At 46.2% G+C, this 15,457-nt stretch overlaps 1 protein-coding gene and 1 pseudogene across 7 annotated transcripts in view; one reads left to right on the top strand and one right to left on the bottom strand.

Moving 5' to 3' along the window:
- Window positions 1–206: 206 nt before the first annotated feature.
- LOC118612741 lies at window positions 207–325 on the top strand (annotated as a pseudogene).
- Window positions 326–3,184: 2,859 nt separating this feature from the next.
- The window catches only part of ZNF333 (zinc finger protein 333), a 32,497-nt gene continuing 20,224 nt past the window's right edge, over window positions 3,185–15,457 (bottom strand). For 4 of the 7 annotated variants that reach the window (XM_036234313.1, XM_016144063.2, XM_016144059.2 and 1 more), the window contains 7 exons: window positions 13,220–13,336; window positions 12,013–12,100; window positions 7,951–8,030; window positions 7,197–7,323; window positions 6,687–6,782; window positions 6,050–6,126; window positions 3,487–5,546 (listed from right to left, as the gene is read on the bottom strand). In XM_036234313.1, coding sequence (XP_036090206.1) covers window positions 4,449–5,546; window positions 6,050–6,126; window positions 6,687–6,782; window positions 7,197–7,323; window positions 7,951–8,030; window positions 12,013–12,100; window positions 13,220–13,336 — 1,683 coding nt within the window. In that variant the 3' untranslated portion in view covers window positions 3,487–4,448. Of the gene's footprint in view, window positions 5,547–6,049; window positions 6,127–6,686; window positions 6,783–7,196; window positions 7,324–7,950; window positions 8,031–12,012; window positions 12,101–13,219; window positions 13,337–15,457 lie in introns of all 7 variants that reach the window. The other 3 variants (XM_016144060.2, XM_036234314.1, XM_016144057.2) reach the window with 1 other exon arrangement.

The following is a 15,457-nucleotide window of genomic DNA, read 5'->3' on the forward strand; positions in this document are numbered from 1 at the left end:
TATATTAGGGGCTAATGCTTCAACATGAGTTTTAGGGGTATACAATTTTGTCTGTAACAAATAGTATCCTCGAAAAAATCATGTCTACAGAAAACCTCAGAATATGACCTTATTTGAAAATAGTGCCTTTGCACATGTAATTAGTTAAGGATATAAAAAAGAGATCATACTAGATCAACAAGGTGGGCCTAAATATTTCCTGTTCAGTCTATAGCCATGCTACCCTGAACACACCTGATCCTGTCTGATCTCAGAATATAAGCAAGGTCAGGCCTGGTTAGTACTTGGATGGGAGACCACATAGGAAGACCAGGTGCTATAGGCATTAGATAGATCAAGAGAGACAGACAGACAGACAGACAGACACAGATGATAGATATAAATAATGTTGTCATTACCATTAAAAAATACATATTTCCTCTTCAAATAAACCACATTAGAATCCATGTGTGGGTTCCTTAAACTGACATTGGAAACATCTAGCATGGATGCTTTCTTTCTCATGTTTTATTATTAGATCCACAGTTCGGCTTTTTATTCTCGGCATTACCAGTGACTATGCGGCCAGCCTACTTGCTGGTGGTTCAGGTTTCCTATTGCTAAGGGGGTAAAGAATGTGATTGTGCCCCCAAAAGGAAGCTCCATGACTAGCTCACTAAAGGGTTCCTACTCTGTATCTACTTGTCATTCAATGAAGATACTTATCTAATATCACACAACTAGTGACTGGTAGGGCCAAGAATCAGAACCAGTAAAGCCTGTACTCTACCAAATTGCTCTCTCATTTAATTAGTATAACCAGAGTGGATACAAAGAAAAACAGGAAATGAAAAAGAAAACACCTTGGGTAGAGAGCCTTGCTCAGTACCTGGCAACACACAAGGGTGGGTCATCAACTATAAACTTTGTGGCATTAAGTTGAAACCTGAGGGATGAATCAGCAATAGGCACTGTGGGCTACATGATGAAATGAGGGAGCATCTCAGAGGTAGATTTTCTTCTAGATAAGTAACTGGGATCACATGACCGATTCTTCACAGCCAGGCTAGGGAACTTGAACTTTATCCTGAGAGCAGTAGAGACTTACAAAAGAAACTTAGGGAAGGGACGTTTGGCTATCCAGGATCTGCTTCCCTTGGCTACTACCTAGTGCCTGCCTTTCCAGCATGCTCACCTTACCCTCTAGTTCATATTTCAGAAGTTACCCCTTTGGGACAAGTTGTCTTTTGAAGGTCTGACAGGTGGATCAGTCTCCTAAGGTGATCTTTCATCCTCACACACACATTCCTTTTGTTCTGCCCCAGAATCTAAGAGTACAACCTCAGGCTGACCCAGATGCCTAGGAAATGCCTGTTGTAAAATTCTCCATGAATGAGGGTATTGTACTCTCTTCACTGAGTAGAGACAGCTGGAGTGTGGTGAATTTCAGAACTAGAAACTTTGACTCTGAGGGTGAGAAGAAGCAGCCCACAGGAACCTACAGTCAAATGGGCTCTGAGACCATACATAATCTACCTGGGAGTATTTGCCCCAGTATTAAGTCATATAGACTTAACAAGCATATTGAATGCTTATTTTCTGCCCAGCACAGTGCTAGGCTTAAAAGAAGTCACACTGAACAGGCTCCATGTAGCCTGTGATCTCAGCGAATTTACAGAAGAGGAAGATAAAGTGCAATAAACAATTCTAAGAACCAGTGTGATTTAGGAAGAACTCTGTCTCCAGCTTCCGTTTTGGATAGAAATCTAGAAGGCATTGCTGCTACCATAGCAATAAGACTGAGTAACTGACAAAAACAACTTTCTTGAACCTATCAGAGAGCTCAAGTCACAGGCAACCAACTAGCCTGAAATCTAAGAGAGGTGGACAGAAGCATTGGTTCACTATAGCACAGGATAAAATAGCAGCAGCACCAAGACAAGAGAGTAAAGATTTCTGCTAAAATTTCCAACCAGTTGCTAAAGCCCAAGTGTGGGGCAGTATGAGGGTAAAGAATGAGAGCCTCAGACACAAGTTCTCCCCTGCTTGCAGGCTCTTCTTAGACCACCACTAGGTCCTCCTGAGGAAGACTAGGGGTAGGGCCAGTGAGAGAAAGCTTCCTTCATCAGATCCACAAGTTCATCAAGTACATGTTCTATCTTCCAAGTTACCACAGACAACAATTTTGCCTATGGTTGCCCTACCACATAGCCCTTTCCTAACCTCTCATTAGTTTCTTCACCATGTTTCCAGCCACAAAGTTTCTTCACCCCTTTTCAACTGCTTTCTTGCTGCCAAGTTCCAATGTCAAAGCCACATTTTAAGCTTTTGTTACAGCAGCATCCTCTTTCTGATCCTAACTTCTGTGTCGGTTATATATTCCTACATAACCACCTCATGCGTTCATAATTCTCAGTCAGCAATTTGAGCTGACCTCAGCTGGACAATTATGATGGTCTCACCTAGGGTCACTCATGGGACTTCAGTCATCTGGTCACTTGCCTGGGACCAGATGGTTTAAGGTGGCCTCACTCACATGTCTGGTGTTTGGTGCTGATCATCAATAAGACCCTCTCTCCATGTGGCCTCTCATCCTAGAGAAGGCTTCTCCACACTTTGCTCTCAAGATTCTAACCACAGCTAAAAGAGGACAAACCTCAACATATGTTTTTCAAGCCTCTGCTTCTGTCATGTTGGATATAATGTTCCATCGGCCAAAAATAACAAGTTATGTGATCAAGCTCATCTTCAAGGGGTAGAGAAATAAACTCCACCTCCAGATAGGAGGAGCAGAAAAGTCACACTGAAAGGAGAGTACATAGAGGGATGGGAGAAATTGTGGAAACCATCTACCAGATCATTACTCGCCAAAAAAAATGGAAAGTAAGATGCAAGAAACCACTTACTCACTAATATAGCTAAAATTAAATTGACTGACAGGAGCACGTGTTGTCAAGGACGTAAGTTCTCACCTGCTTGCATTCACTGATGGTGGAAGGTAAACTGTTTCGACCACTTTGAAAAAACTGTTCAGCAATATGTACTGAAGCCAACGATAAACCTACCCATTAACTGGCATTCCTCTCCTAGGTTTATACCCAGGAGAAATGAGAACATATGACCACAATAAGATTTGCACAAGATACACAATAGCTTCATTCATAACAGCAAAACCTGGAAAGAACCCAAATGTCCATAAGCAACAGAATTTTTAAATTCTGGTATATTCAGATGATGGAATATTGCATAGCAATTAAAATAAACTACTGATAATATGACAAAGATAAACTTCATGGACATTATATTAAGTGAAAAAACACATAATAAATAAGAGAGCAGCTATGTGGTTTCATTTCTATGAGCAGGAAAATCAGTGGTGACAGAAGTCAGAATACTCGTTACCTCAAGGGATGGGGCTCACTGACTGGGTAGGGCCCAAGGGAACCTTTCGTGAGACAAAATATTTTATATCTTGATGTGGGTGTATAAATATACAGAAAATCCATCAAGGTTTGCACTAAGATTTATGAACTTTTACATAAGTTATACCTCAGTGAAAAGAATTTTAAAACACGATAGCAGAACCCTTGTGAGAACAAGTAAAAACCAAAAGTACATCTTTTCTGTGTAACAAGATCTAGAGAAATAAACAGTCCAGGGCTGGTGCATACACACAAAGATACTAACTGGAGAACTAGAATGGTCGTGACTTCTGGCCGCACTCCCTTTAGCCTATGGTTTTTACCCTCATGGTCACAAGATGGCTCCTCTAGCACTGGACATTGTGTCTACTTGTACAAAAGGCCAAGTAGAGAAATCTGGCTAAATAAACCATCCCTTTCCAACATCTTTCCCAGGAGTCACACTCAGCTATTTCTCCTATTGACCAGAACTAGGGGACATGGCCTCCCCTAACTACAAGAAGGCTTGGGAGATGGAGGTTTTTAATAGTGCACATTACCAACATGAGAAACCCAAGGTTTTATTATAAGGAAAAAAGAGCACTTTTGGTAGGCAACTAGCAGGATGCACCATACTAGACATAAAAGCCAATTCCAAAAAACACCAATTATTCAATAGCACAAAGACCATATACTCTGCTCGCAATGTAATTAAAATAGAAACTAGCATTAAAAGGCAACTAAAAATGCCCAGATACATGCAAGAACTTTCCACAATGATAGAAATGTTCTATATCTTGAATGAAGTGTTGGTTACATATATGTATACAATTGTCAGACTCAACCAATTCATAAGATTTATGTATTCCACTATAATTATACCTCTATAAAAACATGACCATGTAGTTATTTAAAAATATAATTCTAGATAAGTCACGTGTCAAAGATTTAATGATGACAGAAACTAAGACAATATTTAGAATGAAAATGAAATGAAATTATACTTCAAAACATGTGATGTACTTAAACAAGACGATTATAGGCCCAAATGTTCATATTTTTACAAACTTAATCAGCAAGGGGCCCACCATACGAATGAGACACTGATAAAGGCAGGCTGCCATTCCTAATGTTTTCTCTCCTGGTGTGACTCCTTTTATGCACAGTAAGGGAGGAGCTGTGTCTAAAGGCTTTCTCACACTGATTACATTCATAGGGTTTCCCTGCAGTGTGGGTTCTCACGTGTACAATAAGGTGTGAGGACTGACCAAAGGCTCGCCCACATTCCTGACACGCATAAGGCTTCTTGCCACTGTGGGTCCTCGCATGTTTCCTGAGGGATGAGGGCTCACTAAAGGCTCGTCCACATTCCTGGCATGCAAAGGGCTTCTCCCCAGTGTGAGTTCGCATGTGACTCTTGAGGGTTGAGAGACGACTCAACACCTGACCACAAGTACTGCACTCATAAAGTTTCTCCCCCGTGTGGATCCTCTTATGCACGTTTAGGTGGGTGCTCGTCCGAAAGGGTTTCCCACACTGGTTACACTCATACGGTTTCTCTCTTGTGTGAGTTCGCAAATGTGTCTTCAGTGATGAGTGTTCCCTAAAGGCTTTCCCACACTGACTGCATTCAAACGGCTTCTCTCCAGTGTGAGTTCTCACATGGCTCCTCAGAGAGGACGGCTGATTAAAAGCTTTCCCACAGTCCTTACATTCATAGGGCTTCTCACCTGTGTGGTTTCTCTGGTGCAAAATCAGGTTAAAGTTCCTCGTGAAGGTTTTCCCACACTGACTACATTCAAAGGGTTTCTCTCCTGTGTGCGTTCTCATGTGGCGTCTCAGATTTGAGGAGTACTTGAAGGTGTGCCTACATTCTTGACATTCAAAGCACTTCTCTGAGGTATGGGTCTTCTCATGCCTGATAAGGTCAGAACTGTATCTGAAGGATTTTTCACATTTGTTACATGCATAGGTTTTATCCCCACTACGAATCTTCTCATTCACTATCAGGTGAGTGGTCTGGAACAAGGATTTCCCACTCTCTTGGCATTCACAGGGGTTGCCTCCAACATGAATTCTCTCGTACTGAAACAGGTGTTTGATGCTGTTAAAGGGTTTCCCGAATTCATTATATTTGTAGAGTTTTTCTCCCATCCGAGGTTGCTCCTGTCAATTGAGGAAAATGTGAAGACCAAAGATTGTATTACATTCATAGACATTCTCCCCCAACTGAATTGTGGGTAGGATCGAGACATTTCTATAACCAAAGCTTTTACCATTTTCGTGTGTCTGTACCATTTCTACCCTAAGTTCTGTCCAGTAGATGCACTGCCATAAAGAAGTATCATTTTCATACTTTCGAGGGGCTTCTCAGATGAAGATTTTTTCTGAATTGAGGCTAAACTAAGTTTTAAATAAATGCAATATCTGTTTCACATTTACAAACATAGTTAGTTGTGAGAACTCTATGAAGATGTGTCTCACTCTCCATTTCAAGTTTTCGCCCACTTCATGACATTCACGGACTGTCTCTCAAGGAATTGCTTTTTCCTGGGTGAACCCCTCTTGCCTTAAATCTCCTTCTGGTCTCTTGTGCTGTTTTTCTAATCAACAGTAACCCCACACTTTTCCTACTATAGAGGATCAAGAATAATCCTTGTGTACCTTACCATTTTCATGACAGTGGATGACATCTCTGCAAGAATACCTCGGTTAAGAACTGCTTCCTGGGGTTGAAGGTGAGGTTCTGAAATGAATTAAGGGGGAAAAAATTAAGTGTACAGAAGAGGAAAATGTAGGATCAAGGTGACCGAAAAAAGCAAGCTAGGCACGTGTGGATTTTTTTAAGTACTTACCTTAAATATCAGAAGAAATTGTGAAAAGAAGGGATGTATCAAAGAGTAAAGGAAAGCTTTAAGGCATTTGGCTATCTGAGGAGTTATGTAATCATAAAAACAAAGGATGGAAATAGTACAATTAATAAGAAAGGATTCTATGACAATAGGGACTAATACTGAGAGAAAGTATTAACAAGAACCTACAGTGAAGAGGAAGTGAATGAAATATATACATGGAAATGCTAAATGTGAAGAGGAGGTAGGATAAATCATTCGATGAAACCAGAGTAAAGTATCAGAGATAAAAAGGAAAGGGAAAAAGAAAAGAAGATGGAACTCACTAAGGGAGCCCACCAAACAGCCTCCTCCATCAAAGGTGTGGAAAGTGTTTCCCTTACTGATGCTTTCTAAATCTAACATTCGTCTTACTGATCAGATTTGGTGCTCCCCTGCTCTGCCAGGTACTTACCTGGATGGGCTCGTGGAAAGGTCCCTCTCTCAGTGGTCCACAGCTCTTCTCTTTGCTCCAAACAGGAAAAGGTACTAGGTTTGCATAGTTGATCTCCTGTTTGTGGGGAAAGACGCATGGTGTAGGCAGACTGTGCCACCATGAAACCAGGGCTGACATTCTGAAGCCTTTAGGGGCATTGAGATAGGAACAGCAAAAATGAGTGTGCCTAAATTTTGATGGGCATGGCAGGGCTCTTTCATTAAGGAACCAAAGTGTAAGCTCCCTCACAGGGTCCCAGAGAGGACACTGGTTCATTCCAGTCCCCAAAACCTAGGGCTTAGCTAGGGACACATTTGAGAAGCCCAGAAGCAGTGGGCAGATCTTCATTTCCATGGGGAAGCCACCAGACTCAACACCATGAGAGCAGAATTTATCTGCCTTTCTCAGCTTAGTTATCAAACGAGCACAGTTCTGGGAACCCATACTTGCTGCACAAGTGAGCAGATCAAGTGATAAGGCCAACCTTACCCACAGAGGCCAGGTTCCTGTAGTTCTCCAGCATCACATCTCTGTACAGGCTTTTCTGGGAAGAGTCTAGAAACATCCATTCTTCTGGGGTAAAGAGCACAGCCACATCTGCGAAGGTGACTGGTTCCTAAAATGCACACCCATCCCAGCTCAGCCAGGGGCCACCCCTGCCAATACACAAGTGGACAGAGGGCTGGCGGGCCTGGAGACCAGAGACCTTGTGCAGACAGGGCTCTGAGCTATCTCAGAATCTGCCCTTTAGCTCAAGCTTCAGAACTAGAACTCTCCTCTTTACTCCTCCCTCCCTGAGGGATAGCATCCAGGCGCATGGTGTCAAAGCGCCTCAACTTCATGGGAGGACTTAGCTACTGATTAACTAGCTAGGAAGCCCTCGAAGTCTTATTCCACTCCAGCCCCAGGGTCTAGCAGACCTGAGCAGGCAAGAGAAATATTTAGTGCAGAGAATAAAATATGTTCCATGTGACTCTGCTGTACACTATGAGATGAGGACAGTTCATATCCTTGCTTTGTTTTCCCTCCTGCCACTCAGCAGAACATAACACTCAACAGCCTGGGAAAGGTTTGACTGAGGGAGTGGAGTCGTTGCCTGAACTGTCCTTTATCCCATGCAAGAGGCCTAGTACTTGGATGGCTGGGTACCTGGAGACCAGCCCTGTGGGGTTGAGAAGCTCCACACCACAGAAAGAAAACAAGGGAGCAAAGCAAAAAAGAAGAGCAAGGATTTCTTACTTACCTGTGCACAGGTGGTCAGCATCCCAGGATCTTCCTCTACGCTCTCCTCCTGGAGCCACAAAGGGTCCTGAGCAGGCAGAGCTAGACGAGAGGGGAGCCGTAAGGCCCAGTGAGCACCTTCACAGGAGCAAGGGCTGCCCACTCTGATTGAGTGCCCACATGTGTGCACACGCACATGCACACTCTCAGGGACACCCCCAGCCTCCTTCTTGGTCTCCTGTAGAAGCTCCTCTTCCATTTAGGCTTTTGGCTGGCATTCCCATATCATACACCTTCCCCTTCTCATCTCCCTCCATACTCTCTACCTCGGCTGGCAACCCACTCCTCTGGGTGTCAATTCCCACCACCACCAAATCCCCAGGCTCACTTCTGACATCCTGACCCAGATACCCAACCATCAGTTCTAAATCTCCATTTACCTACCTGAGGGAACACGAAGAGAATATCCAGAATGAGCTAAGGTCAGGCCTGCATTCCCAGCAGGAAGAGGATATAGCCTCAAGTCACAGAGAATAATTCTCAGGCCTTGGACCTGTCCTACTGGGTTTTGAATTTGCTTGAGACCCATGATCTCTTTTCTCTCTCTTTGGGAATGGAAATGTCCGTCCTATGCCTATACCACCATAGTATTCTGGAAGCAGAATTCTTGTTTTCTGGTTTCATAGGTTCAAAGATGGAGAAGAATTTTGTCCCCAGGATGGACCACACCCCCAGTTTCACTTGTACCTGATTTGGATGATTTACATGATGAAATCTGAGATTTTTTGAGCTAAGATTTTGGACTTTGAGTTGATGCTGGAATGGGTGAAGAGTTTTGGGATGTTGGAATCATATGAATGTATTTTGCAAGTGGGGAGGAAAAATTGGGGTGGGGGGGCACACAGGGCAGACTGTTATGGGTTGAATTGTGTCCCCCAAAATAAGAGGAAGTCCTAATCCTCTATACCTCAGAATGAGACCTTATTTGGAAATAAGGTTTTTGCAGTTGTAACTAGTTAAGATGAAGTTACAGTGGAATAGAATAAGCCCTTAATCCAATATGGCTGGTGTCATAAGAAGAGATGAGACACAGAAACAGGGACACATGAGAAGAAAAGGCCATGTGACAATTCAGGCAGAGACTGGAGCGATGCACCTACAATCAAGGAACCGGAAGAGGCAAGGAAGGATGCCAGCACCCACCAGGAGCCGGAAGAGGCAAGGAAGGACCCTCCCCTGCAGATTTCACAGGAAGCATGACCCTGCTGCCACCTTGGTTTCAGAATTCTGGCCTCAAAACTGTGAGACGGAAATTTTTGTTTCATTCCTCCCCTCACCAAAAAAAATGAGCTCGGCACCTTCTCCACAAAGCCTGCTCTTCCAGAGTCTCTGATCTCAGGAAGTGACATCCCTGCTTCAGATGAAAAACCTCACCCCTGACACACTATAGCCTCCCACGATTAATCCAAAAAACAAGTCAATGGTGACATCTCTATACGGAGCACCCACCTCTCCCCACCCCCACCTGCCCCACTCCCGAAATTCCCTCCTAACCCTGACCCTGCTATTGCTAATATCACATTACAGTTTTCTCTTTTTTGGATCCACTTAAATGTCACTCCCTCATGACTTAGATGTCACTGCCCCATCCCCCATACAATGCCTGGCACATAAATGCTCTGGACTGTCTGGTAAATGAATGTATGCACGACTCACCAAATTGTCTCAGCCTGACTTCTTGCATGTCTTACGACGTTCCATGCTTCCCCAGCATGCAGACTAGAGTTAACACAGCAGGCCTGACTGTGCTACTCAGCAAGGCCTGCTGGCAAGGTTGGACCTTGGCTGGGGTCTGAGAACTTGGATTTCAAGAGGGTTCTCCCTCCCTAACTGCTAAGAGGGGCTCACTCTGCTTAATCTGTTTGTACAAACCATGTGGTTTGTCCTGAATGCTTGCTTTCCTTCTGAATGTCTGGAATGCAGGTACGTGCTGGGCAAAGGGAGCCTACGTGCTCTAAGTGAAAACCCTGGGTGCTGAGTCCCTAATAGCCTCCCTGGCAGACAACACTTCACACACATTATCCCAGCTCACTGTGGGGAATTAAGTGCATCCCACTCCACCGGGAGAGAAGTGTGGGAGCTTGCACCTGCTTCCCTCCAGATTTTGTCCCACACGCCTTTCCGTTGGCTGATTTTGTTTTGTATCCTTACCCTGTAATAAACCGTGGCTACCCATACAACTGTTTGCTGAGTCCTATAAAGCCTCCCTGCAAGTCATCAAACCTGGGAGGTCTTAAGGACTTCTGCCACACTGACTCCACACTCACCCCAAGTCTAGGCTGCCACCATTCCACTCCTAACTGCCTTCATCCACCACGCGTATCCTCCCTGAAGTCTATCTTTCTCCCAGGTGCTGGTGGGTTCTGTTAGAACCACACCACAGGTGTACACCCCTCACCTACATGTGTCCCCGGCTCCTGGGAGCCTTACAGGATGGACCAGGGTTCTTTTCCCCATGCTTCCAGGCCCTGAACTATCTGGAGCCCACTTGCTCTCCAGTCAGCTCACACCACCATCCACATGGCTCTGCTCCATTCCCACAGCCTTCTGTGACCCTGGGCTCACCGGGCTCTCCCCAACTGGAGATTTCACTGATGGTATTCCTAGGCCTGCTGTTCACTCCAAACCTTCTCCAAAAGGCCTAACATCTGGCTGAGCTAAAGGGTAGATATAATTAAGATCTAATCCAGTGACTGCCCCCCAGGGGATATGTGGCAATGCTTAGTGTCTTAGTTGGCTCAGGGTGCCATAACAAAATACCATAGACTAGGGGGTATAAACTAAAGAAAGCTATTTTTCACAGTTCTGGAGGCTGGAACTGTAGATCAAATTGTGTCCCTCCAAAAATTCCTACATTGAAGTCCTAACTCCCAGTATCTCAGACTTAACTGTAATTGGGCACAGGGTCTTTAAAGAGATAACTAAATTAAACTGAGGTCAGCAGGGTGGTCCCTTATCCAGTATGGCTGGTGCCCTTAGAAGAAAAGGAGATTTGGACATAGACACACACATAAGAAAAATAAAGGAAGATGAAAGCCATCTACAAGCCATGCACAGAGGCCTGGAGATCACGGCCCTCAGGAGACAAGGAACCCGCCAAGATCCTGATCCCAGACTCCAGGCCTCCAGAACTGTGAGAAAACACATTTCTGCTGTTTAAGCCACTCTGTGGAGCTTTGTTATGGGAGTCCCAGAGAACTAATACAGGTATCCAATGGATGAAAGCTTGCGATGCTGCTAACATTCTACAGCACACAGGACAGCCCCAGTGTCAGTGGTACTACAACTGAGAAACCTCAATCTAAGCTTGAAACTCCCAGAACTCCTCTCTACCCTCAAGATAAAGTCCTCATGTTACATGCTCCCACTGCATCCTGGTCTTCGTTTGAAAATCTGACTGCCCCGCCAGACTACGAGCTCCACAAGGGAGGGGGGCAATGCCCACCGTACCACAGGGGGACAGTCACGGGGCACTTCAAGGCAGAGCCTGGCCCAGAGGACCCACCAAAACACATAGAGAAGAGCAATACATAAGAATCCCTTTCTGTCAATGATATAATACAGATTCCAAATGCAAGACTGAACATTATTATTAAGAAAAGTTTATTATTCCTACTATAAGGCAAGCTTAAAGGAAAAAAACTGCCTTGCAATTAAACTTGTTAGTTGTCCTCCAGAATTAATTTTTCCCCCTACTTCTCAGGAAATGTGGCTTTTAACCTCATTTAAAAAAAAAAAAAAAAAAAAAGCTCAGTTAAAATATATGCCATTTATAGTCAATTCAATTGTAATCTTCAACATTGCCATAATTGAGTAGATCTTAATCTCTCCCAGGGAAATCTGGCCTTTGAGGACTGTGAAAGTGCCTTTCTCCTTGAATACATAAATAGTAAGAGAGGATTTTATGTATTCTCTCTTGAAAGCACAGTGCAATGCCTGTAGACAGAGGAAATGAAGGTGGGAGATGCAAGTTTCCACAGGACAGGAGACCCTCTGGCTGCCATTCCACCCGACACTCACTCACCAGAACCTCCGGACACCCATAGGTCAGGGAGGCCCAACTCAGGTTCCGGCGTGGCCACCCTCTGAATCTGCAGAGCCACCTTCAGCCCCTGGACAGAGTGACAAGGACAGATCAGAGGCACACAATGGTCAATGCAATCCACTCCACCTGCTCACTCTGGCTGAATTTGCATGCCTAGCCCTGCTTTGGGGAACATACTGATAAATGGTCGGACGATGCCATCTACCTGTCCAAATTTACCCAGTTCCTCAAGACAAAGCTAATCACTGCGATAGAAATGCAACTGCAAGACAGGATGGGGACAGGGATCCCGGGCAGGGTAGGCCTCCTCTGAGCAGTCTCCAGCAGAAGGGGAAATGCTGGAGCGGAGCAAAGCAGGCAGTGGGTGCTGGCTGGTTGAGGAGTAGAGGGGGATGCAGAGGCAGACCCATGCAACGAGAGGAGTAAGGAAGTTATTTCCAAAGGAAGCCCCGTTGTGGGAGACAGGATGTGAATGCTTCTCCGTGGGTGGCTACCCCGATGGAGAAGGTGTCTGACCTGCCCTGCACTCCTAAGGCAGGCCTGTGGCCTCCATATCCAGGGTGGGCCCAGTGGAAGCAGGAGCCTGTCAGGAGCAGTTCCCAGGGGTTCAGAACTAATGGTGGCTCTAGGAAGAGTGGTGGCAGCGGGGACAGGAGGAGCGGTCAGAGGCAGGTTATCATTTGACAGGACTTAGTGATGGATGAGAAGTAAATGAGGCAGGTCCCTCGAGGCAGGCGATGGGCCCCTTCTCCTCAGGGTAGGGCTCAAAGCACACCTTGAAGTGACCCTCTCTGATACTCTGTCCCCAGCCTGGATACTCCTCACCCAGCCCTCGGGTCACAGGAAACACTTATCCCTGTAGGTTTCCTGGCCATGCATGGGGTGGGAATGAGGGTGGAAGAATCAGAGGAACAAAGGCTGGGCCAGGAAAGGCAGGGCCAGGGCCTAAGTCCTGGCCCGGCAACTGCCACTTTCACTATTTTTCCTCAATGCAGAAAACGCTAGGGTCAGAAACACTAAGGCCAGTTCTTACCAGGAGCTAAGCTTAGGCCTCCAGCTGCTCCCATTTCCCAGCAAGGGGCCCTAGTTTCCTCCCTCCCCTTCGCCTCCTCATTCATGGAAGTCCCGCACCCCAACCTTATTGGCTAGGACTGGGGCCCTGCAGCAAACCACCACCTAGGCTTACTGTGTATCCGGAAGGCCAAGGCGACTCCAGGAGAGCTGGCCGGTCCTCTGAAGATGAAGGTATCTCCTTCCCTCCCATCATGGGCCTGATCTGCGTCTGCAGATCCAGTCCCAGCCCCTAGGAAAAGGTGTGGGGGATGCTGAGCAGGACAGAGGTGGCACTGAGGCTGTTCTCAGCCTCAGAGACCTTCAGTTTAGGGGTAGTGCTGTCAGTAGTTGGGGCACACAGTTCTAGCAGTTTCAGACCTGGTGACCCCCTTATTCCACTGAGAGCACTATCCACCACCGAGGGTCTCACAGGAGAGACAAACCTGACCCCCTTCTGGTTCCAGGGGGACCTGTCTGAAGGATAGGCCACAAGTGCCCAGAGGCATTGCAGGACGTTTGACTACAGAAAAGTTGGGAGCCCCTGGCTCTGAATATGAACATTGGTCTGTGTTTTCTTAGATTCTGCACTTACCTATTTGGAATCTGTTGATCACACCAAACTATTGGCCACCATTGTTTACTGCCACCCAGATCCCACACTCTGAACCACCTCCTTGACCACCTCTCACATAAACCAATACTCCCGTCCTAAATCACCAGGCCAGGTACCAGACAACCAGGGAGAGCCCCCGTGCCCAAGGGCCCCCACAATTATTCAAACTCATCCATCCTCTTTATCTTGCCCTGTGCAAACCCCAACAAAAGCTCTAACCTCTTTCTCACCCCTTTCTGCCTGACTGACCCTGACGCTTTCCCTGTGTGACCCCAACGCTTTCCCTGTGTGACCCCAAGTGCCACAGCAAGCCTTCTCAAGAAATATAAGTCAAAAAAATGTTCTTTCTGCGGCACGGGCCTCTCCATGTCATCACTTAGTCTCCTCCATAAATTAAAACCCTGTGAGTATTATTTTGAGACAAACATTTTGTTGAAGTAATTTTGACACAGATCACTCTTCTTGAAAAAAAGGTTTTAGAAGTTTAGCCTATTTGTTCAACACATACTTTCTAAGCACTGCTAATACCGACACTGTGGGTCTAGCAGAGAATGACAAAGGTGAAACCCCAGCCTCCAGGAGCTGGGTGTTGAGGGAGAGGCAACATAGGGAGACTGAGCCTGGAGATGCCCCTCCCTCAGTCTCCTCTGGGCCTCCTCTAAGAGCCTTCCCCTCCCCTGGCCTGGCTGACCATGAGAGGGATGCCTTGGTCTGTCCCTGACCGCCAGCACTTACTCTCACATGACAAGGAGGCCTCAAAACTGCCATAAGGAACCTCAGTGTTTGGGACAAAACTCAGTGACACCTGAACAGCCCTCAAGGGCTAACTAAAGGGTCAATACCATCAACCAAGTGGCGGATCATGTGACCTCAGGCAGTAGATCCTGGTGGCTAAGACAATAATTTAGGGAATTAGGCCTGGATTTGACTCCCAACTCCAAATCCAGCTCTACCACTTTGTGGGCTGTGTGCCTTCAGAGGTGAAATGCTTAATTTCTCTACACGTGTCTGAAGTGGACCTCCTCTGCCCACTCAGAACATTCTGTGACCGACTGTGTCCTAGGGCTCAAATGCAGCTGGAGGCCACTCCTCTCCTACACCTGGTGTTCACTGCTGAGCCAGAGTGGAGTGCTATGGAAGATGCTAGAACCTCATACTGAAAGAGCCACAGAAACTGGAAAGAACCTGTCCCTTAAAACTCATCCTACCCGCTCCCTCCCACGGTCTATCTACTAATCGAGACAGGGGACAATGGGGGCCTAGAGATGCCTTCATCAGCACCTAGTTATTCATTCCCTCATTCGACAAGCACCAACTGAGGGCTCTACGGTGACACACGGAATGCTCTGTACCGCACCCACCATGTCAGATGAGGCCCTTGCAATCCAGCAGCTCAGATAACACATGTGCAGGTCTCGGGGTCTCGAAAACCACACACTCTTTCCCAAGCAGCTACTGGGGAGACATCCTCTACCTAAACCAGAGAGTCAACCAAGGACAATGGGCACCGGGAGGAGAAGGGTCGCAGCTGCCCAAGGGTCTGTTGCCAGGCATGCAGGGGCGAGGGTTTTGGCTGCCCCGCGGCCCACACCAGGCTATACAGGACTGATGTTCCCCTGCTCAAGACAAAGGAATGTAACAGAGGTCTCCACAATGTGGGCAGCACCCCCCAACTGGGCCAGCATCTCTGATGTTCTGAGGTCGACACCATCATGACAGGGGTAGAGGGGCACAAAGTGAGGGAGCCCAGAGATCCCA

This window comes from Rousettus aegyptiacus, unplaced genomic scaffold (assembly GCF_014176215.1).
Source record: "Rousettus aegyptiacus isolate mRouAeg1 unplaced genomic scaffold, mRouAeg1.p scaffold_m13_p_16, whole genome shotgun sequence".
Taxonomy (NCBI): Eukaryota; Metazoa; Chordata; class Mammalia; order Chiroptera; family Pteropodidae; genus Rousettus; species Rousettus aegyptiacus.